This window comes from Zootoca vivipara, chromosome 2 (genome assembly GCF_965207765.1).
Source record: "Zootoca vivipara chromosome 2, rZooViv2.hap1.1, whole genome shotgun sequence".
Classification (NCBI taxonomy): domain Eukaryota; kingdom Metazoa; phylum Chordata; class Lepidosauria; order Squamata; family Lacertidae; genus Zootoca; species Zootoca vivipara.
The window spans coordinates 99,207,620-99,232,687 of record NC_142584.1 but is presented as its reverse complement, the minus strand read 5'-3'; the positions used below and the strand labels follow the sequence as shown (position 1 = coordinate 99,232,687).

General features: G+C 43.5%; 1 protein-coding gene across 3 annotated transcripts in view; it reads right to left on the bottom strand.

Moving 5' to 3' along the window:
* CADPS (calcium dependent secretion activator) overlaps positions 1-25,068 on the bottom strand; it is a 384,452-nt gene that overhangs the window by 161,300 nt on the left and 198,084 nt on the right. For all 3 annotated transcript variants that reach the window (XM_088662501.1, XM_035106762.3, XM_035106769.3), the window contains exons 9-11: positions 21,318-21,384; positions 9,625-9,733; positions 7,858-8,070 (exon numbers count right to left, since the gene is read on the bottom strand). In XM_088662501.1, coding sequence (XP_088518627.1) covers positions 7,858-8,070; positions 9,625-9,733; positions 21,318-21,384 — 389 coding nt within the window. The remainder of the gene's footprint in view (positions 1-7,857; positions 8,071-9,624; positions 9,734-21,317; positions 21,385-25,068) is intronic.

The following is a 25,068-nucleotide window of genomic DNA, read 5'->3' as shown; positions in this document are numbered from 1 at the left end:
CTCTCTCTTATGTGGTTATACATATGGATATGTTGAAGAACGAAAAAGCAAAAGTCTACCAAAATGATCACCACATAAGACACACATTTTTTTTTTGGTTTCTAGACCACTGGAAACTGCTACTCAATAAGCAGACATACTTGCGCCCGCAGGGAACTATTATTGCTCTTGTTCCCCCCCCCCCACTTTAACATATAGCACCTTCCCTCATAAGGCTCACTGCCCTACCTTTCTATTCTCGGAAGTGTCCAGGGTTAACACCATTCTGCTGGTGAACTACACCAAGCTAATCATTGGAACGGGTGGGTGGGGTGGGTGGGGCGGAAACAAAACAAAAAAAGAACGGGTAGGTTGGCAAAGTGCAGAATGATCTGTTGTCAGGCATCAAAGCAGTCAAAACTAGATGTCAGTTCCATGAAACAAAAGAAAGGTAATAGTTACAGTCTCATTGTGATGTTAATTCATATTTACAACCTTGGGATGAAGAAGAAGAAGAAGAAGAAAAAAAAACTGGAAAAGAAAATGTCAATGGTTGGCTTTTACTAAGAGGATCAGTTGATGCCAATATGAAAGCCAGGGAGAGAAGGCAATTATGCAGACACCACATGCATCCTAATTTCAGTATGGAAAAACTTACATTTCAAACCTAAATTCAGGAAAATAATATGGAAAATTTATACTACAAAATCTAAACATGAGAAAGATTTAAGAGGAGGGGTGGGGGGGAAGCACATTGCATATGTCAGATAATCGACTCTGATTATCTGATCTGTGCTAGCTACAGGGAAGCACTTACCCTTAAGTCCAGCTAGAAGTTAGCAGGGTAAGAAGGAACAAACCAGAATAACATAAAGGCTAGCAACAAGGCTCAGGAAAGCAGACAGGAGTTCTAACCTAGCAGCTAGAGTACTTGGGTTCAAGCAAAGAATGAAACAAAAATAATAATAAGAGTAATAAGAAAATCAAAGACAAAATAAAGAAACTTTAAAACAACACAAATATACAACAACACTTAACAGCTGATTTTTTTAAAAAATGAAGCTCAAAAACCTAGCCATATAAATATATATACAAAATATATAAAGGGTGAAACAAAGGATCACACGGATTCTCAAAAAGAACAGCCAAATCTTTTGCATGTGATGCGACCAACATCGTAAAATAGAACAGATATCACAAATCAAACAAAACGAAATAACGGAAAGGAAAGGAAAAGCACAGGTGATATGTGAAACAATTACTGAACAATCTTTCATGTTTAAAAGGAGGTTTAAAAATGAAAGTGTGTGTGTCTGTGTGTGCATTTTGGCTAGCGTGCCAGTAATAAAACAGAACAGATAAAAATTGATATCCCCAGACAAGTGGCCGTTTCATGAAACTTTATATATTGCCAAAGGGTGTTGTGCATCATTTTAGGAGTAATCAACAAAGACTTTGGGTAGATTTTTGTTTTCCTTTTACTGAAAGGATATATAGCATGAACCTTCTAGCTTACTAAGACTGAAATCCTATGCATACTTTCCTGGGAGTAGGCTCCAATGAACACAGTGGCTCTTACTTCCAAATAAACATGCATAGGATTGCTGTGCTGATTTTTATTGATTTATTGGTAAAAACAAAAAGCAATAACAAAAGTACCAGTCTCTCACAAAAAAAATGGGATTGTTGAGATTTATAAAACTGATGAATAGCAGGATCTATTGTTTTCTGCATTTAAAATGCCCGCAAAAATACACTCCACTTTTAAATTTTATATACTTAAATAAAAGCTATCTGTTTCATTCAAAGTTGGAAGCCAGCTATCATACAGGAAGTTGAGTGTTGCATAAAGTTTACATTTGCTAAGACAAATTAGGTGGGAACCAAATGAATTCAGTATTATTCCCAAGTTTCCCAACTGTAAAATGTGTTGTTCTCGAGTTTCTGTTTTACAGACAGCTTCATCGTAAGAACGGAGTGTTGTTGTTTTTTCCTGGTTAGTAACACAATGCAGCTCTGCCATCTTTAGGCAATTTATGTCATCTATGAAAGCATTAACAAAAATTTTTACACTAATGAAAAGTGCCTCTAATGTGTACTTTCTTTCAAGCCTTTCATGTAGCCAAGAACTATATGCTACTGTGAACAAGGAAAAGTAAACAAAAAGGATATGCAAGCTAAATGCACATGAATAAAAGCGTTTCTCTCACAATAGTACTTACCTTTCTGTGGTTGAAGAAAAATAGATAAATGAAACCCTTTAAAATGCAATACTTGATTTACATTGGAACTGGATGACCTGCTCTATTTTCCCTGTGTGGTACCTGGCAGTCTTCATCATGTGTGCATAAAAAGGACTCACTTCTGATGCTTATATCTCTACCTGCATATATTTTTATTGCCCATTGATGCATTTTTACAAGGAGCTTGGTGTTCTGATGCAAGAAAAAAAGTGATGCAAATATGCAGGCATTAATAAAGCATGACCTTTCACAGCCTGAGCTCACTGGTGTTTTGGTGAGCAGGAAAAAAAAAAAGCAGCTGCGATGCATGGGTTTGGGCTAAAGGCCTGTGCACATATTATGCATTTGCAAGATGCACTCACCCCAATATTTTTGTTTAGTTCATCCCCTCCCTTGATTTATGGAAACCACTTAGAGGTTTTTGTCAATTAAGTGGTATATAAACCCAAGGGTAACTGCATTTCATCTCAGGACTGTATGAACATGGTGATTTATTATTATTATTATTATTATTATTATTATTATTATTATTATTATTATTTATGAGATTATGGATTACCTTTAGCAACCTCTAGTGGTAGTTTTCCAGCTATCTGGAGCTACCTAAAGCCACACATGTTACATAGCAGTCATTTTCTTTCGATCAGGACTTAAAAGGTCTGCACTTTTCTACCCTCCTAATACTCTGCTGTGGTTGACTTTGTTGGCATATGTTGTCTGTTTCAATCACTTTGTGAAGAAATAGGAACACAGAAGAGGGTTGCCTCCAGCCACTGCATCCATTTGCTAAGATGGAGTATGCGATGTTTTCTTTAGGGACAGGTTTCTGGAAAGGAGACTAATTTCGGTTACCTCCAGGGAAAAGCCAATTCTACTTCCACATCCCCCCCAGATTTTAAAGCACATTTAGCACACATTCAAAGCACACAGCTTCCCCCGTAAAATCCTGAGTACTATAGTTTATCCCTCACAGAGCTGCAGATCACAGCACCCTTTATGAACTGCAGTTCTCAGGATTCTACAGGGGCCCATAGCTGCCAAGTTTTCCCTTTTCTCGCGAGGAAGCCTATTCAGCATAAGGGAAAATCCCTTAAAAAAAGGGATAACTTGGCAGCTATGTACAGGGGAAGATGCATACTTTAAATCAGGCATGTCAAACCTGTGGCCCTCCAGATGTTTTGGACTACAATTCCCATCTTCCCCAACCACTGGTCCTGCTAGCTAGGGATCATGGGAGTTGTAGGCCAAAACATCTGGAGGGCCACAGGTTTGACATGCCTGCTTTAAATGTATGATGTGGATGTGAAGCAAAGCCTGCAAATGAGAGGGAATGTCTCCAGGGAAGAGATATTCCACAACGGAGCACATGATTGCTCTTATCAGCTGGTCAGTTTTATAAACAGCTATGCTAGGAATATAACTCTGGCAGAATCTGGGTATCAAGATCACTAGATCTTTTAATATAAGGAGCTCAGCAGTTAACCCACTAAGAGGAAATGCATAATGTGTGCACAAGCGCCCTGACATGTTCTGTCTTTTCCTATCTCTTTTGGCCTCAAGAGGCTTGCTCAACATGGAGTTAGAGATACAAGGCTGAAAGCGGGGGGATGGATCGGGGAAGGGGCCACATTCTGCGATACGCTTGGCCCATCCCAAAGCAGGGGAGCAATCTGGTGCAGCCATAGCTAAGTCTTGAATTTCCATTGTCTCATTTTGGAATCCCTGCGGTACCCAAGAATGTGGTACGTTCTCAGATGAGGAGCACCTGCAGGATTATGAGGGGTCAAAAAGAGGAGAGGGGGGGCCATTTAGAAATCATTATGGAGGCTCCCGATGCTGATCAGGGAGATTCCATTGGCCTGAGATTTGTATGTCCCCCACACTTCGCCAGCTAGGGATTGCGGGGAAAGGAGACCATTCTTGTAAGAACTGAAGAGCGAAACAGGAAATTCGGAATCCTGAAAGGTGCCATCTAGGTAAAGACAGAGCACATGGAATGCTAGAAATGGGGAAGAGTATTAGATTATGTCAAGGAGAAGTATTCTTACGACTCATTCTTGGATCAGCCAGCCATTCATTGAGCTAGGAAAGGCCATCAGACTGCTCTGTGGTGTCCTTGTACAAGCAATTCAGAAAAGTATGCTGTTTACTTACCTGTGTCACAAACGTGTCATCTCATTAGAATCATGAAAATGGGCTGTTCCTAATGTGTGCAGTGTGTGTGTGTGTGTGTGATGGGAGCGAGGATGCACATGCCATTATAAGGCCCAATGCGGTAGCATTTCAATCCACCAATCAGTCGAACTGCCACTTAAGTCAATGGAAGTTTTCCTCTTGTAACAGGCAACAGAAGGGAAACCATGAAAGGAATGACCTTCAACTGGTCTGCATCATGCCATGTTTTCATTCATACTGAAATGAAAACCAAGCTTTGGCTGGGCAATAATAAAGCCAGAATAAGAGTCCAAGCTATGCAAGCATGCGATAAAACGATATCGGCATAACTAAATAGTTCTCAAAAACTTTTAAAACCCTCACAGGTATACTCTGTAGGGGGAAAAGGAACTAAAACATGATCAGTAGTGAGGTGTCTTAAGTGTCCGTGTAGTAAAGGCAAGCACTTTTGATGCATTTCAAATCTGCCAGAGCCTTCAACACATGATTACTGCAATGCGCTCTACGTGGGGCTACCTTTGAAGGTGACCCAGAAACTACAATTAATCCAGAATGCGGCAGCTAGACTGGTGACTGGGAGCGGCCGCCAAGACCACATAACACCGGACCTACATTGGCTCCCAGTACGTTTCCGAGCACAATTCAAAGTGTTGGTGCTGACCTTTAAAGCCCTAAATGGCATCAGTCCAGTATACCTGAAGGAGTGCCTCCACCCCATCGTTCTGCACGGACACTGAGGTCTTCTGATGGTTCCCTCACTACGAGAAGCCAAGATGCAGGGAACCAGGCAGAGGGCCTTCTTGGTAGTGGGGCCACCCTGTGAAACACCCTCCCAACAGATGTCAAAGAGAAAAACAACTATCAGACTTTTAGAAGACATCTGAAGGCAGCCCAGTTTAGGGAAGCTTTTAATGTTTAATAGATTATTGCATTTTAATGTTCTGTTGGAAGCCACCCAGAGTGGCTGGGGAAACCCAGCCAGATGGGTGGGGTATAACTAATAAATTATTATTATTATTATTATTAGAGGGCAAGGAGGGCTGATGCTGACTTGGCAAAACCTTTGATTTTGGGCTGCTTAGAAACCTTTGATTTTCAGGAGTCTTAGTGAGAAGGCTGAAGAGTGTGTCAGCTCATCGTTGGTTTACTGTTCATGCAATTGGTTGATTCCACCATGTAGAAGCAATCACAACCCTCTGGAAAGGTTATAATCAAATTGTGGAGAATGGGAGAATCATGAGTGACTGTGCTGATGAGCTCCACCTCATTGACATACAGTACTTGACATTATAACATCTGCGAAGGAGGTTAAGCGCACAATAGGCCCCAATGCACATAGACACAAATTACTCAATCTGTACATTGCAATGTATGGATTATACAGATCACAAAGTTTCACCCTATGCCCATTAGGGTCTATTTATTTACGTCCCTATGCAGGCAGTATAATCTACACATGTATAATCTGCAATAGCCGCCCAGTGTGGCTGGGGAAACCCAGCCAGATGGGCGGGGTATAAATATTATTATTATTATTATTATTATTATTATTATTATTATTATTATTATTATTATTATATAGCTGCATAGGGCTCATGTGAGTAAGCTCCACAAACCAACTTTTTAAGCTGAAACTGGTCAATGTCCTACACCAAACATTGTGCTGGAAATTTATTTATTTATTTATTATTATTATTATTAATTTATTATTTATACCCCCACCCATCTGGCTGGGTTTCCCCAGCCACTCTGGGTGGCTTCCAACAGAAAAATAAAATAAAATAATCTATTAAACATTAAAAGCCTCCCTAAACAGGGCTGCCTTCAGATGTCTTCTAAAAATCTGGTAGCTGTTTTTTTCTTTGACATCTGATGGGAGGGAGTTCCACAGGGCGGGCGCCACCACTGAGAAGGCCCTCTGCCTGGTTTCCTGCAACTTGGCTTCTCGCAACGAGGGAACCGCCAGAAGGCCCTCGGTACTGGACCTTGGTTTCTGGGCAGAACGATGGGGGGTGGAGACGCTCCTTCTCCATGGGACAACTTAACAATCTTAGCAGCACAATAAGTACCATTCTTCTAAACCTCTTCCCAAAATCATGTCTCTGATCTAGTTAAAAGTGTTACCGGTACTTGGTTTTAAATTCTCCTGGTTTTTTTGTTTGACGCTCTGGGCTTCTTTGAGAGGAAGGGAGGATACATAATTAATAATATAAACAAATAAATATCTCTCAAATTGCATGATTAAGTTTGCAATCTTATACACACTTACCTGGAAGCAAACCCCATTTAATCCAATGGGTCGTATTTCTGAGTAGACATGCATAAGATTGCACTGCTAATGAATCTGCTAATGAATCTATTTCTTTTGAAAGGTGACATTTGTGAATGGAAATAAGTTACGTGTTTGTGGAGTTTAAAACTCTTAAAATAAACAGTTTAAAAACAGTAAATTGATTAGTACAATGAAAAAGTTACAATCTAGTGGCTGAAAACCACGAGGGCACCACAGATTTGTTTGGTCTTGGGTTAAGAGGTTCTGGTTTCCTGTAACTAACAAATACAATCCTGACTATCTGTGCAGTTTGCTAGGCTGGGTTCCTGGTTGTTTAAATTTGGATAACAGATACAGTAAAAAAAAAAAAGTGCTTCTGATCTACAGCTGATTTGGAGGACACAGAAGGTGTTAAGTGACTGGATTTACACATTTACAATACACCTACTTTTTCTAATCTAAAACAACACCAGCAGAAGACAGCCTATGCTGTCCTATATCAGAACGCCAGTCTTGAAAAGATGGCAGATTCCTGGCATTGTATCCTGGCATTGTAGCCTCCATATGTTTTTGGACTACAGCTGTCATCATTCCTGATCATCAGATCAGGCATCCCCAAACTGCAGCCCTCCAGATGTTTTGGCTTACAACTCCCATGATCCCTAGCTAAGAGGACCAGTGGTCAGGGATGTTGGGAATTGTAGTCCAAAACATCTGGAGGGCCGAAGTTTGGGGATGCCTGATCTAGATAGTACCAAACTGAGGAAGGCTGGCATTTTGTTATGGGACAGAATATGGCTGTCCTAATGGTTTGTCCCATAAAAAATGGAAAGCACAGAGAAGAACTGAAAATGGGCAGCCCTGGGTGGATGTTTATGCAATTGTTGTAAGGGAGAAGTGTGGAATACCCTATAGCCTTCTGAGGCATTTCCTCTGAGAACCTTTCCATCAAGTATTGCATTTTAGACTTTACTCTGGATGTTTCCCAATAGGATTCTTTTCTCAGTCCACTGCGCACAGCATCCAGAATCCTCAGATGTGAAGATAAACCAATGTAAAGTGTATTTTGAAAAAGTTGGAGCCCACCCTTGCTCCCCCATTTATGAACAAGCAACCTTTTGAGCAACCCCCCCCCAAAAAAAACTACTTCTCTCTCTCTTTACTTTAATTAGAGCTTGTTCTACTTACAAAATTGAGAGATTGGGGCATCTAGCTGGGGCACATTTCCTCCTTTAGCATTAAGCTTTTGAACTTGAGTGGGGGGCACAGGCTTGTGGGACTGGCCAGTGGCTCGGTACATGGCTTGGACCCACAGGATCCGGTCCTGCTCATCGTCGCTTGCAAAAATCACCGTGTCGCCTTCTTTCACTGCATTAAAAAATGCTCTGCCGCCCTCCAAACCTGAAGGAGACAAAAAAACCAGCAATTAGAATGGCAGCAATTGGAGATGTGATTTGTGATTCAGTGGCTGGGGTCCTATGTTTTCTCCCCTCCTGCCCATAGTCTCCCATGCCTCCAGGAAAGCTGCGCCTGAAGGCCAGGAGATTCTCCAGAAAGAAATGTGATGGGGTGCAGAAAGCTGCAAGATGCAGGGGGAATCTGAAGCCCCTGCTTCGTATGATTGTTCGGGCAAAAGACTTTTAGCGTCCAATCCAGCAAGCACAAGGGGGCAAACGACTAGGGTCAAATGAAATTTAGGAATGTAGGAAGTGGACTTATTCCAAGTCTGACCTTTGGACTATCTAGCTCCATAGCGTTTACATAGTCTTTCCCAGCCCTACAAATAAATGGACACACATAATGTAGAACCAACCCTTGGAAAGTGACTGTGCCAGATTCTATGTGATGGTATTTCTGCTCTTGACACTTAAGATCAGGCATCCCCAAACTGCGGCCCTCCAGATGTTTTGGCCTACAACTCCCATGAGCCCTAGCTCAGTGTTTCTCAACCAGTGTGCCTCCAGATGTTTTGGGACTACAACTCCCATCATTCCTGACCACTGGTCTTGCTAGCTAGGGATGATGGGAGTTGTAGTCCCAAAACATCTGGAGGCACACTGGTTGAGAAACACTGCCCTAGCTAACAGGACCAGTGGTCAGGGAAGATAATAATAATAATAATAATAATTTATTATTTATACCCCGCCCATCTGGCTGGGTTTCCCCAGCCACTCTGGGTGGCTTCCAACAGAACATTAAAATGCAATAATCTATTAAACATTAAAACTTCCCTAAACTGGTCTGCCTTCAGATGTTTTTTAAAAGTCTGATAGTTGTTTTTCTCTTTGACATCTGGCAGGAGGGCGTTCCACAGGGCGGGCGCCACTACCGAGAAGGCCCTCTGCCTGGTTCCCTGCAACTTGGCTTCTCGCAACAAGGGAACCGCCAGAAGACCCTCGGTACTGGACCTCACCACCCCCGAAGTTTGGGGATGCCTGCTTAAGATGTTGCAGTCTCCAGGCAAGTCTTTAAACAGGCACGTACTCAACCTCCTTGAAGAGCAACAAGTTACGGCAAAGCCCTTCCTCTTACTTTCCTCCCTAGTGTTAACAGGCCTAATCTATGGCATTGGCTACCAAGACTTCTGCCACCACTGCCACCCTTCCGTCATAATCAAATATCCCATAATCAAAGACTTGGGAGAGATGTGGAAGAGACCCTTGCCTCACACGCACCAATCAATCAGTTGCCCGTGAGTACAATTTGAGGATCATATCATTAAGGATGAAAAGACTTAGGGCAGTTTTCAATGACAGGAAAGTGTAATCTGTAGGATTTTATCACACCATGTGGGATCAGAAGGTACCAGTTTAAGGGCCCCTTTCGTAGCTTGCAACAACAAATAGAAAATAAGCAGCTTGCAGAAATAAATGGAACAAATCCTGATTAGGGCCATAACTGTGCAGCAAACAAACAGGCAACCAGAAAATAAAGAGCACCAGCCAACTTATCTACCTGGCTGTGGGTCTGTGTAGTCCACCGTGTATCCATCAAGCTGCAAGAGCTCTTGGGGCTCAGCTTTTTTCTCTCGGTAACTGCACATGGCAAATGTATATTGGCTAACCTGCAGGAAAATCAGAACACTTAAATAGCACCAGGTGATGACGGTAGAATTCTTCGAAGTGGCAGCATCTGCAAATATTTATGCAGCCACTTAAATATCTATCTATATCTATATCTAATCTATATCTATAGCTATATCATCATCTCTATCTCTATCTCTATCTCTATCAGTTGAAACCCCAGTATATGAAACCTCTCCTCGATTATAATTTGGGATCATAACCAGTCTTGAAGTGCACAGGTTTCTACTTAGAGGAAGAGAGAATGCTGGGATACTACATTCATTATCCTAGGGGCACAGAGTAAGACCTTGGCCTACTGATAATCAATATATGCCATGGAACGTTCTTGTCCACAGAGCAGTCATTAGGCAGAACAGGGAACAATAAAAGGGAGCAAATGGGACTGGACTGCAGAGTTGTGAGGATGGTGCCTGATGGCGCAGATGTGCCCATAAAGCATAGGTGCCAAGTTCCGGATTGAAAAATCCGGGATCAGCAGCGCCGCGGCACCGGAAGTCGCTTCTACGCACTTCTGGACATGCATAGAAGCGACTTCCGGTGCCGGCGCGGCACTAGAAGAACATGGCCACCGACAGGAGCTCCGTAATCCGGGAGAATACGGGGTATTTTGCCATTTGGGACACCTGTGGGAAACGGTAAGAAAATATGGGGGTTTCCCGGGGAAAACGGGGTACTTGGCAGCTATGCCATATAGGCCCTCCCTGGCACATATAGGACCCTGTCCTTGTGCATCTTCACAGCTGAAATTAGGCTTGAAAAAAAGCCTCCTATTAGCTACCACAGGCGGCTTCTTTCAAGTCTAATATCTCCTGTAAAGGGGGTGGGATTTGTGGGAGTGCTACTCCAGGAAGATCACCCCATGGCATGAAAAAACCCCCACACATTTCCAAGCCTAAGTGCTGATAAGGAAGGCGGGAGTGAATGGGTGTGTGTGGCTGTGATGCGAATGCAGCTGGGGGGGGGGAGGAGGGGAGTTGTGGTTCAGGCAGGCATGGCTGCGGCAAGCGGGTGTCACCTGCAAGATTTCCTCCAGTTTGAAAATGTGCCCACAAACTGCTGCCCCCCACCCCTGGCTGTAGTCCAAAGACGAAAGCAGACTGCGACCAACTTGCAAGAGGCATCAAAATAAGTGTTCCTCTCCATGCATCATATTACCATATTTCTCAAATAGACATTTGAGATTTTTTTTTAAATGAAGTTTACACCTAAAAATAGGTGTGTTTGGAAACAAATGTATCAGATGGGTATATTTGTCAGAGAGCTGTGATGGTTTGTGGCTCCCTACTGATGATCATTGCACCAGGTGTTTTCTCGATTAAAAGTTGATGCCCTTGCCACGTGCGCAAGGGCCCGCGAGAGCTTTCTGCTCTTGGTTTTCCTTACAGCTGCTTGTGGCATTGCAAGAAATGTTAATATAGCGGGCACATGGTGTGCCACAGGTATGTCAGCAGAACCTGCCTAAGGAAAAGCTTGAGGAGCTTGGTTCAGGCAAAACAATGTCAGTCTAATAAACCCATGGCTTATTTGATCAAGGACAGCATTGGGTCTAATCCCTACTTCCTTCTTCTTCTTCACGGCATGCCGTAATGGTAAATCTAATTTTCCTGTTACAACAGAACTGGGAAACCATACATGACGCTTACAAACCAAGAACGTTACATCTGCACTGGATCGTCAGCTGTTCAGTTGCAGATGTATAACCCGTGACTTTAGGAAACCAGAGGTAATCTCCTCTACACAGGCACTAGATGTGGAGTGCAGATCTTTCCTCCCAGTCCCTGACCAGTTCAGAATGCATGAATACCACAGAATAGGTTCTAATTATCCCTAGGAGGAGATTAGATCTTAGCTGCTAAGTCTCAGATTTATCAGTTAATAGCCCTTGCTATTGGGACCCAGGTGGCGCTGTGGTTAAACCACTGAGCCTAGGGCTTGCTGATCAGAAGGTCGGCGGTTCGAATCCCCGTGACGGGGTGAGCTCCCGTTGCTTGGTCCCAGCTCCTGCCAACCTAGCAGTTCGAAAGCACATCAAAATGCAAGTAGATAAATAGGAACCGCTACAGTGGGAAGGTAAACGGCGTTTCCATGTGCTGCTCTGGTTTGCCAGAAGTGGCTTTGTCATGCTGGCCACATGACCTGGAAGCTATACGCCGGCTCCCTCGGCCAATAATGCGAGATGAGCGCGCAACCCTAGAGTCGGACACGACTGGACCTAATGGTCAGGGGTTCCTTTACCTTTACCTTTAGCCCTTGCTATTAACTAACTTCATTGAGTTGTTGTTTTATTGTTTTTTTAATATTCTGTTGGGAGCCGCCCAGAGAGTGGCTGGGGTATAAATAATAATAATAATAATAATAATAATAATAATAATAATATCCCTTGGACAACCAGGGCAAGGGATATCCAGGTAGAACCTGTTGTGGGTAGCAGTAACAAGGAGTCAAATGGCAAATGAATAAATTGTTCTGACTACGTCCAAAACGATCCTTTAACATTCCTTCATAAACGAGTTCACAGTGGGCTTTTCACTCCCTGAATTGATCCCAGGGCTTTTATTTATTTTTTATTGTTTTTGAAGCTATTGTCCAAAAGGCGGAATCTACATGCTTTGAAGCCGCTTATCATTCATCTGCAGAGCGCCAGAGTGACACACTGTCAGAAACAATGTGCACTAAATTGCCGGTTGCCAGTCATATTGAAGCAATATGAAAACCCCACAGATATGTACAGTTCTTGTCGTTGGTCCTGCAAATGGCAGCTCTCAGTCCTCTGATTTACCATCTATCTGCGTGACATGACACATTCAATGTCAAGTTCTTGACGGCACTCTTCTTGCTGGCTGCAGGGGGCTCTGGCATCGCCTTGAGGTCCCCATCAGGCTGCATCAAGAGCCAGCTTGTACTTAACATTTGAGAAATCAGGATTGTCTAGGAGAAGGCAGTTAGAAAGCAAAGGATTCTCCTCAGCTCTAGGCTAGGAACTTACAGGGAAATTTACTGTCAAGTGATTTCAAAATGACTTTGTTAAGGTTGTGTCACATTCTGGATTCCTTACGCAATTATATTGGTTTGGACGTTTCCTTGACCTCCGAAGGAAACTTTGACTCCACCAATTCCTTAAAACTCTTGTATCAATGCATTGCTTTTTGTCATTTTGGAAGAACTGGGGGGGGTGGTGGAAGAAATTCCCCCCTCACTCGCCGGATGTGGGAGTGTCTGCTGGCCATTGCAGAAAAGCTACGAGACCTCCTTCCAAACTACACCGTACTGTTAGCAAGTATGTATATAACTAGATGTATATCCACACACACACACACACACACACACACACACACACACACACACACACACAGAAATAAACGCACAAACCTTGCCACTATATGAAATAAGATGTGATTTATTTAAAACAGAAGATTTTTCAAGCAAGCTAAGATAATTTAGTGGCATGCTGCCCTCTCCTGGTCTCAAATAATCATTAATCATGTGCTCATAACTGCCACCACACCACTCTCAAATCTGTTGCGAGCTTCTCTTGCAACTTTCTCCACACTCTGATTATCCATACTTTTAAAACCCACAAGATATTGTTGTGGTTCCAAAAACCCACATGAGGGAAGGGAGCCAATTTTCAAGGTGTTACTGTGAAGGATTTATCACCAGCCACAACCCATCTGGGTATCTCTAGCCATTCCTTGCGTCACCCAGGCCTTCATGGCGCTGGGTTTCTTTTGCTGTTGCCTCCTGCATTATTGTTTGCCTGTTGCAAGGCTTTCAAGATGTGTCCCCAAATGGTTAGCATCTACAGGGGCGTGTGTGAATGAAACCTGCCCACTCAAACCACGCAGTGCTACCGTGGTCTAATTCTGATGCCTGTGCATCTGCACTCTTAAGGCCTTCCCTTGGTACTTGCAAAACCTCTGAGGTGTGCCACCTACTGGCCCCATCCTTTTGCCATGAGGTGGTATGTGGGGTTAGCTCCCCCTGCCCTGGAAAAGGCACCCATAACACCGGTCCTGAAATACTGTACACTGGCTCCCAGTACGTTTCTGAGCACAATTCAAAGTGTTGGTGCTGACCTTTAACGCCCTAAACGGCCTCTGCTCAGTATGCCTGAAGGAGCATCTCCACCCCCATCACTCAGCCCGGACACTGAGGTCCAGCGCCGAGGGCCTTCTGGCGCTTCCCTCACTGTGGGATGTGAGGTTACAGGGAACCAGGCAGAGGGCCTTCTTGGTGGTGGCACCTCCCATCAGATGTCAAGGAAATAATCAACTATCTGACTTTTAGAAGACATCTGAAGCCAACCCTGTTTAGGGAAGTTTTTAATGTTTGATGTTTTATCATGCTTTTAATATTTTGTTGGGAGCCCCCCCAGAGTGGCTGGGGAAACCCAGCCAGATGGGCGGGGTATAAATAAATAAATAAATAAGCTGAAGGAGGTAGTTGGAAGAGCAATGTTCTTTTCCACTTCCTGTTTCAGCTCTATGGGCTTTTCAAGGCTCAGATCAGCACCTGAGCAGATGAACAGCAAGCATAGCAAATGAGAGGGCAGGATATTATAACATTATATACTGTATATTCCTGCGTATAAGACTACTTTTTAACCCAGGAAAATCTTCTCAAAAGTCGGGGGTCGTCTTATACATCGGGTTGCATTTCTTATACGGTGAGTATATCCCAAACTTTATATTTTAAGTTGAAAAGTTGGGGGTCGTCTTATACGCCCAGTCGTCTTATACGCCGGAATATACACACACACGATATATATATGTATATATATATATATATATATATATATATATATATATATAGAGAGAGAGAGAGAGAGAGAGAGAGAGAGAGAGAGAGAGAGAATAGATGATTAATGTTAAAATTATGGTTAAATGTATATAAATGAAAATTAGAAATAAAAATTACAAAAAGAAGGCAAAGGGAGGGGTCTGAGGGTCTGGGGGAAAGGGAATGGAGCAACCAGACAGGAGATGGGGTGGAGTGAGAGAGGAGAAAGAGAAACCACATGTACACATGTTGTTCTGAAATAAGAAATGCAGTGAGTCCAGACATATTTCTAACTAATCACAAAGCCACTTCCCTTTTGTGTGTCCTTTGTTTGCTTCTTGGAACACTTACTGCATTGTTACCAAGCGCAGAGAACAGAATGAGGGAGATGTGTGTGTGGACTTGCACACGGGTGAGATCCAATAAAATGGACCCTCCTAAGTTTCCTTCATGGGTCCCATCCCTTCAACTAGCCATCAAATCACAGCACACCTCTCTCTGTTGACTGAAACATTAAGAAAAAGTATCTTGTGAACTGCCCTGAGATCTGTGGATGAAGAAGGGCAGTATGTATATATATTTTTTTCTGGGGGGATGCAGGGGGATGCATACCCCTAAACATTTTATGAATCTAAGTTTGGCCTCATTGAAGGGCAGTATTTCAATATGAGTAGGAAAATGAGAGTACCCCTAAACATTTTTTAAATAGAAAAGCACTGTATAAATCTTAGCAACAATAACAACACTTTTGCTCAGGGGTCCCCAGACTATGGCCCGCGGGCCAGATGCGGCCCAATTGGCCTCCCAATCCGGCCCGCGACGACCCCTGCCGCCCGCTGCCGCCGCCCGCTCTAACAGCGTGCAACGCGGCGGCACACTTCCAGATCGGAAAAAAGTGCCAAAAATCGTTTGTGCGCATGCGTATGGGCCTCTCCCGACCCAGAAGAGGTCATTTCCGGTGCACTTCCGGGTCGGGGGAGGCCCATACGCATGTGCACAAACGATTTCCGACGATTTTTTCGACCTGGAAGCGCGCCACCGCGCCAGTAAGTGTGTGTGCGCATGCGCATGGGCGCACACTCCTCCGCCCTCCGACCCACTGCGCGCGCACTCCCCTGCCCTCCGGCCTGCCGTGCGATCGGCTCGGCAGGCACTGGCCCAAATCCGGGTAAGTCTGGGGACCCCTGCTTTTGCTCATGTGTCTGTGAGACAGAAAGAGAAGTCATTGTCCCTAGTTATGCAGCATGTTGCTGCCACCTCCTGGACAATCCGTTACAAATGATGACAATGTTCAGTCTCCAGCTTCCAATTGCTCAATCAAAATAATCAGATCTGATTTACTCCATGAGTGTGAAACGAGGGATGCCAGCAGATATTACAGGTCCATGGGAGACTGGTTCCTTTGTCAGCCAGAAATAACATCTCATCAGGTTTTTTTCCCTTCTGCAATGGTTTTCTCTTAAATAATATATTTTGCAATTCTGCAAATGTGTTCTTAATTTGTCATCTATTTTAATGTGTATGATTCCCTTTTTTTGTAATGCCAGTAAACACTGGGTACCTGATTCATGATTTTTCTAGCATATGTAACTGAGCCTGAACAACCCCGGTTCAGTATATATATATAGAGAAGCTTATTTGCCTTTTGCCATAAAAACAATAGTGTAGTACCTTAAAGGCAAACACATTTATTATAAAAAATAAAATAAAATCCTTCCAGTAGCACCTTAGAGGCCAACTAAGTTTGTCATTGGTATGAGCTTTCGTGTGCATGCACACTTCTTCAGATACACTGAAACAGAAGTCACCAGACCCTTCTGTAGAGTCAGAGGGTGGGGAGGGGTAATACTCAGAAGGGTGGTGGGAATGGGTGATTGGCTGATAGGAGTGACTCTATTTCGACTACGTCAGACCAACACGGCTACCTACCTGTAACATTTATTATAGCACAACTTTCCTCAATTAATCAGTTTAAAGATGGAATTTAGAAGGAAAATTCCAGTATAGAACTGCTGAATTACAACTAACAAGAAGTTTAATTTCATTCATTTGGGTCTGAACAGATTTTATTTGCTATCCTGTCCTACTACAGATGTTAGTACATTTTTATTCAACAGGACTTGAAACCTCAAAAACCATGCTAAGGTTATCCCCAGCTACAAAGGTCGCTGGGCTTATTTTGAATACATTTCAGCTCTGATTTACTTGTCACAGGCTCTACTTATATTTACAGTATTTATTGATAATATTAATTCTAAACCGCCAACTCATTCAAAAAATATCATGGCAGTGTACAATAAAAATGCTTTTTCACTGAACTCCAAGTTCTACAAGCCCCTTGTTTCAGCAGAGGTTGGATGGCCATCTGTCAAGTATGAGCTAGTTGAGATTCCTGCATTGCAGCAGGTTGGACGAGATGACCCTTGGGGTCCATTCTGCTAAATGCGAATTACATGATGCAGTGGACTCTAGTCCATGAAATTGCATGCCATAATAAATGGGATTTCGTTTAAGGTTCCATAAGTCCTCTTCAGGTGTTTGGTGCATGTAGGTACCAAATGTGTGAAGAGTCTAGAGAGGGTTAGCCTCACACCTTGCATGAGCTAGCCCCAATCCCAGATGATGATGCGCACACCAGCAACAACTATGGCTGATACAACAGCACCAGTCTGAAGGCACTCTATGCAAGGTGTGATATATGTGTGTCTGGCTCTATCTACAGGGACAAGCCCCCTGGTTCCTCCTACTGTGAAGGGAGTCTTTCATGCTGATCACACATTGGGGAGAGTGTTGTTGTGGCATGCATTGGCAACGAGGAGCTGGGACTACCCTGCACATTCCCACATAGCTGCCAAGTCTCCCTTTTTTCGCGGGAAACCCCCGTTTTTAAAGCCGTTTCCCGCTGTTGTCCCGAATGGGGAAATATCCTGTAATTCCCCCGGATTTTCAAAGCAGCTCCTGCCAGCCACGGAGGCTCCTTCTGTGCATGTCCGGACATGCGTAGAAGCGACTTCCGGTGTTGCTCTGCCCATGCACAGAGACTTTGCGCCTGCCCATTAGGGGAAACAGGAAGCCCCAAACATATATTTTTAAAATGTCCTTTTTATGATGAGATTCTTGGAGAAACCATCGACCCTTTCCTGAAGAGGCTCGCCGATCTACCAGACAAGTCTAAACTTAATTCTGTCCTCTTAGGCAAAGATCACAAGACGACCTGGCTGGTAGCCAGATTCTGTGCCCAGATCTGTAGGCACCGATCATCCCCTAGAATAAAATAGCTTACTACCAGTAGGGAAAATCTGAAGTCCCCTTCTGGGGCGCCTTAGGATCAATTTTTATGGTAGCCCAAATCTCAGCCGCACAGATGAACAGTATGTATATATCTCAATTTTAACTCAGGAGCTATTGCTGCAATCTACTCTAATTATATATTTTATCTTTATGAATGCTGTCACTATTGTGTTACGTGAGCTGGTCTTTGACCACAATAAATATTATTATTATTATTATTATTATTATTATTATTATTATTATTATTACTACCACCTTATCCCATATGTACCTCAACTTTTTCTGGGTCCTATCTAAAGTGCTGGTTTTAAAAACCGCCTTATCCCATATGTACCTACCTGAACCTTAAGACCATTTTGGGGGACATATTAAAACCTCATTGAACTGGGCTTGTTGAAGAAACAAATCCGAGAAATTAACAAATAGATTGCCAACCAAGAACAATCTTCGCTGCTCACTTGATATAAGCGTCAGATTTTAAAGACCAGGAACATATCATAGAATCATAGAGTCATAGAATCGTAGAGTTGGAAGAGACCACAAGGGCCATCCAGTCCAACCCCCTGCCGAGCAGGAAACACCATCAAAGCATTCTTGACATATGCCTGTCAAGCCTCTGCTTAAAGACCTCCAAAGAAGGAGACTCCACCACACTCCTTGGTAGCAAATTCCACTCCCGAACAGCTCTTACTGTCAGGAAGTTCTTCCTAATGTTTAGGCGGAATCTTCTTTCTTGTAGTTTGAATCCGTTGCTCCGTGTCCACTTCTCCGGAGCAGCAGAAAACAACCTTTCTCCCTCCTCCATATGACATCCTTTTATATATTTGAACATGGCTATCATATCACCCCTTAACCTTCTCTTCTCCAGGCTAAACATACCCAGCTCCCTAAGCCGTTCCTCATAAGGCATCATTTCCAGGCCTTTGACCATTTTGGTTGCCCTCCTCTGGACACGTTCCAGCTTGTCAGTATCCTTCTTTTGAACTGTGGTGCCCAGAACTGGACACAGCACTCCAGGTGAGGTCTGACCAGAGCAGAATACAGTGGTACTATGTATTACATATATGTGTGAGATGAGATGACTAGCATCCTATGAAAACACACCAAAGATTTCTGTGACGTCATTACGACATTTACAGTTGAGGGATGTCTGGTCTGATGCTTTTAAGAGCCTCATATACAGCTGCAGCCAGTAGGGTAGTTCACAAGCAAGAATCACTGTTTTGGGGTTGTGGGAGGCGAATGCAGCAGCAGGGCAGTTAGCACCATGATGTCAGTGGGCTACGGCCATTTGGAAAGGTGCTAGCCAGCAAACAACCAGGTGCTTGCACGATGCTGACTGGACTGTGCTCTGCCTCACTGTCATCTCCTGACAGATGTTAGTAAGGACCTACATTTGCCTCCAACCTCAGTTGCCCAGTAGAGGAAGCCAGCAATTCCCACCAGCAAACATAGCTGCCAAGTTATCCCTTTTTTTAAGGGATTTTCCCTTATGCTGAATAGGCTTCCTCGTGAGAAAAGGGAAAACTTGGCAGCTATGCCAGCAAACCTTACCTCATTGGCCACCATATCTCAACCAAATTTCATGGTTTTGCTTGGCATAACAACAACAACAACAACAACAACAACAACAACAACAACAACGTATTATTTATACCCTGCCCACGTGGCTGGGTTTCCCCAGCTACTCTGGGCAGCTTCCAACATACCTAATGATGAATTTCCTAACAAGTTCTGTCGGAGATAGGGTTGCCAGACTCAATAGAGGACAGGACTTCTGTGCCTTTAATTGCCCTGCTCTCTTTTGAGTCTGGAAACCTTAAAGAGAAACCAGCAGACCCTTTGCTTGGAAATTAAACAAAGGGTCTGCTGGTTTCTCTTTGAGGTTTCCAGACTCAAAAGAGAGCAGGGCAATTAAAGGCACAGAAGTCCTGTCCACTATTGAGTCTGGCAACCCTAGTCGGAGAACGAAGACTAATTTGGTAGTTTTCAATAATTCTAGATAGAGCAATTGCTTTTGTGGTGCTATCTTAGAAGAGCAGCGAGAGCAATCATCTCTATTTCTTTTTTAACAGAGGGGGCCCATACGGTTTTATCTTATGGACTCCCGTATGTGAAAATAGATAAATAAATAAGCCTGAAGGTTGCATCCACCTCAAGCGTTTCAAAGAACATCTATCTGAAGGAGAAAATGAAGAGATACTTATAAGACATTAAGTGATTGGCCTTTCCCCCACTTCCTACAGTAAAACTGTTTAATATAAAAACTTATTGGCATTCTCCAGCCAGTTATGAGCATTAGACTGACTTTGCCATGCATTTCCCCTGATTTATGATGCCGTGGACACATTTTCATTCCTAACCTTGGGGTCATATCCTGCCATCACTTTCACACTGCATAGCTCAGAATTTGCAATGAGGTGAATAATGAGCCTGTGCTGCGAAATTTGCATGCAATTAGCATTCTGTTCATTGCAGAGGGTAAATTTGCTACCAAAGTGGTAGAGGCACTCAGCAAAACCGAAAGAGAACACACACTCTCTCCTGGACTCACTCCAAAACTATTATGAATATGTGATCCAAGAGGATGTGTTAATGTTCCCTTAGGTTTCACGAAGGAAAGCTGTGTCTGGTCAGACAGGCACTCTGGACTTTAAGAAGGCCAATTTCAAAAAGGTTAAGGGACTATTGGGGTGAGATCCCATGGTCAGAAATACTCTTAAGACAAGGGAGTCCAAGATGGATGGGAGTTTAAGAAAGGTGAAAAACCATTTCAGCAAGCAGGAAGACTGAGAGGCATCTAAAGAAACTGGAGCTGAGATTTAAGAAGGGCATGTATTGAGAAACAGAACCCGGAACAAAAGAGCTTTTAAGCCATTTGCCTTGTTTGCTAGTCAAGGACTTATCAGTACGCCGGCTCTGGGAGCTTAGGGATGCTTGTGTGAGATCTTGCAGGAACATGCATCGCCCCTCAAGATCTTGTGAGAACATCCCAGAACTGGTGTGCTGAGCGGGTCTTGCCCCTCAAGCAAGGCAGAGAGTTCAAAAGCTCTCCAGCGTGGCTGGATTTACCATGCACAGTTTCAACCAGCCTGTCTTCAACTGGATATAATTGAAATTGTGCAAGTTAAATGTGTGGGAAATGTGATTGTACTGTAGTGGCTTATCTAGGGGATGAGGGGAAATCTGAGCATCAGATTTTTTGGCTTACATATCAGTGTCTTACACCAGCATTAACCAAACGGGTGCTCTCCAGATGATCTGGGCTATGAATCTCATCATTTCCTGGTCATGCCGGCTAGAGATGAAGGAAGCTGTAGTTCAAAATATCGGGAGGGCACCAGGTTGGGGAAAGCTGCACTATACTATACCAGTTTTCAGAATTCATGCTTTCAAAAAAATATAATTTTTAAAAGAGATATTAAAAAGAGCAGAGCCTGCAAAACCACCTCATGTTAAAATAAGGAGAACCTTTATTAGTCGAAATATTACCTGGACCAGCACAAAGAACCTTTTCTTCCATCTCTTCCAGACATTTTTGCCAATGGCCCACAGATATCTAAAAAAGAAGTAGAGGCAATTTCAGTAGGCAAATATCTACGGGAAAGACTAGGAATATGGTGAGTTTAACATAATATTTATTTCATTCACAAAGTCAAAGGATATATAGTCACATATATAAAGGCACTACATTTCTAATCTCACAAATGGTTTTGAGTCTCACAGTTCAATTAATACAGGCAGGTCCCACAATCCAAACACAATGTGTTTTTTTCAGAAAATCGTTAGTTTGATGAGCTTTTGCATAATACCGTATGTAAATTATTTCCATTTGATTCCTATGGGGAAATGTGTTCCTGACCATGAAATTTTTATGCCAACGTGACAGAAAGACCCAGGAAAGTCCAGGAAAGCTTCCTGAAACCTTGCAAAAGGCAAACAAGGAAGGTAAAATGCTCTCTTATTTGCTTGATCTCTTCCTCCTACCACAGTTTCTGGTGAAACAGCTACCATGGAGCAACAAAACACAAAAAGTAAAGTTTGTTTATGGCTACTTATTTGTTACGGTACTACCTGTATACGCGGATCCAGCTCTTTGGGTATCTGAATCTGTGATGTGTATGGCGAGGTTTGGATAATTCATGTTTGGATAAGTGAATTTTCAAATAATGAGCATTTGTACAGTCGGACCTGTGTGTACAGTAAGCCCACAACTTGTGCACATTTATCTTGTGTACATTCAGCTTTATGCACTTGGCAATGTAAATATTTTTTTTTAAAAAAAAACAAAACATAAAAGGGATGGGCGCCCAGGAACATATTGCACCCAATGTGTTTTGACTATATGCAATTTTGGCTTTTGGTGATATCCCCATAACTCAACCCACATGGAAACTGAGTGCTTACTGAAGAATTTATAAAAATGCTTCAAGTGTTGAAAGTGTGGATATGGGCAAAGCCAGAAAAAATATTTTTGTGTTGCGATTGCTGCAGCATTTTGCTATCTTGCTTCATGATTTATTACAAGGTGTTGAAAATATGGATATATTTGATATGATTTACTGTATATCATTGTATCAAGTGATGAGGAGAATTTTACTGCAAATCAGCTATGAGGGTGTGTCAAAAGGTGTGCATACGATACTTCAGAAATATATTAACATCATCTGAGATAGGGTGTAAAAAAAGGTTCGTTTATGTTTTCTGTAAATATTTATTGTTGTTTATGCTCTATACAGGTCATGTTTACCACACAAATAACACATCATGACATTATTTAACCAGCGTTTGTCAGTCTGGTGAGTGATTTTTGCCCCCCCCCAGCTCAAAAATATGGACAATCCCCCCCAAAAGCTCAACAACTCTGGGCCATCTCCCCCCCCATTTTCTTAAATTGGAGCCCACCAAAGTGACCACTCCATACATCAAACATGGGCCGAGCTTTGTGTGGTCGCGCACAGCCCCCTGATCCCATAGGGTGACTCCCTGGTAGTATGGGGCTGGCACAACCTTCCCAGGTAGGATGCCAGGGGTCTCCGCCTACCCCAGCCTAGCGTCCAGTCCTGCCTGGGGAGGTGTTGCCAGGGGATGGCCAGGTAAGGGGAGGGACTTTCTAGCTCACACGATAGTATTTGAATCTTAACTCCAAGCACCAGTTGGTTCCAGAGCTTCTCCCACCCTCCACACCCCCATTCAAGTTTCTTTTGCAGGTTAACCTTTTCTCCACAGATTCACAGGCGCTGCTACGTCAAGGTCGCTGTTGAAGGGCCAGAAAGGAATTTTCCTGCATTGGCAGGTTTTGCTTTTCCCGTAGCAATACGTCACAACTTTGGTGGTTTCAGGCCTTGGGCGGAATTCTTTGGCGATTTCCCTAGAGGGAGGGGCATGAGGCGGAGACCTCACCCCCTTGCGGCAACAAGATCGGGGTATTGGGGGAAGCGTTGACCATACCAATAGCTTCTCCCTTCCTGCGGCGGGGAACGGGGGGGGGGCGAGCTGTCTCTGCTTGAACATATGTTCTCCAGAGCCAGCCCCAACCCCCATACACGTGGGTAACCCCGAAGCCCCCCAGAACCCCGGCTGGGGACTGGGAGGGATAACGCCCAATGCCTGAGCCAAGGTCTCCCTACATCTGAATCTTAATAAAGTTGTGGCCAATTTGAATCCCACAGCACATTGTCTTGCATCTTTATTAAGCTCAGGGGGTCGCCCGGGGGTTTGGGGGACTCCGCCTGTCCGCGCAATAGGGGGCACATGGAAAAATACGGTATGCTGGGTGGGCAGAGAAAGAAAGTGCGCCCTCCATTTGCAGGGGTTGAATACGGGTAAAGATGTCATGTGATCTGGCCCAGGGATATTTGGGAATCAGAGGAGTGTTCTTGCCGTATGAAAAATGATCTTAACAGATTAGACAACTGGGCCAAAGCAAACAAGATGAATTTTAACAAGGAGAAATGTAAGGTACTACCCTTGGGCAAAAAAAATGAAAGGCACAAATACAGGATGGGTGACACCTGGCTTGAGAGCAGTACATGTGAAAAGGATCTAGGAGTCTTGGTAGACCACAAACTTGACATGAGTCAGCAGTGTGATGCAGCAGCTAAAAAAGCCAATGCAATTCTGGGCTGCATCAATAGGAGTATAGCATCTAGATCTAGGGAAGTAATAGTACCACTGTATTCTGCTCTGGTCAGACCTCACCTGGAGTACTGTGTCCAGTTCTGGGCACCACAGTTCTAGAAGGATACTGACAAGCTGGAACGTGTCCAGAAGAGGGAAACCAAAATGGTCAAAGGCCTGGAAACAATGCCTTATGAGGAATGGCTTAGGGAGCTGGGTATGTTTAGCCTGGAGAAGAGAAGGTTAAGGGGTGATATGATAGCCATGTTCAAATATATGAAAGGATGTCATATGGAGGAGGGAGAAAGATTGTTTTCTGCTGCTCCAGAGAAGCGGACACGGAGCAATGGATTCAAACTTCAAGAAAGAAGATTCCACCTAAACATTAGGAAGAACTTCCTGACAGTAAGAGCTGTTCGGCAGTGGAATTTGCTACCAAGGAGTGTGGTGGAGTCTCCTTCTTTGGAGGTCTTTAAGCAGAGGCTTGACAGCCATATGTCAAGAATGCTTTGATGGTGTTTCCTGCTTGGCAGGGGGTTGGACTGGATGGCCCTTGTGGTCTCTTCCAACTCTATGATTCTATGAAAAATATTTGTGCTGCCCTTAACGCTGCTTTAAAGGTGCAAAGAATAGGAAAGTGTGACAGTCCCATGTATTCAAAATAGTCTCCAAAGGTTGATTTAAATGTGATGCCAAGCAGGCAAGAAGAAATTGCCTGCGTACCTTGCTTAAACCAGATCCCTGTGCCCAACTGTGCATTGCTGGCAAAGCCCTCAGTGCACATATATCAGACAAAGGCCAGGTTTAAATGAGACGCTGATGCTCCTGCAACCCGGGGAAATTCTTCTTGACCTCCTGCGTCACATTTAAATCAAGCCTAAATCCAGGCAGACAAAAGTGACAGGCACTTGGCCCACATGCTGTACAATTATGCATAATTTAGCAGAAACATTCCAGGATGCATTATTTATGGCTTGATCAAAAGTCCTCTGAAGTTAGTGGGGAAATTGTAATTGACTTCGGAGAGGTCTGGAAGCATCAACATTTTTAAGAACGGGGCAGATGGCTTAATCATTTAAATGTACTGAAGACTTCAGAATCAACTGTGAGTCAAAAGGAACTG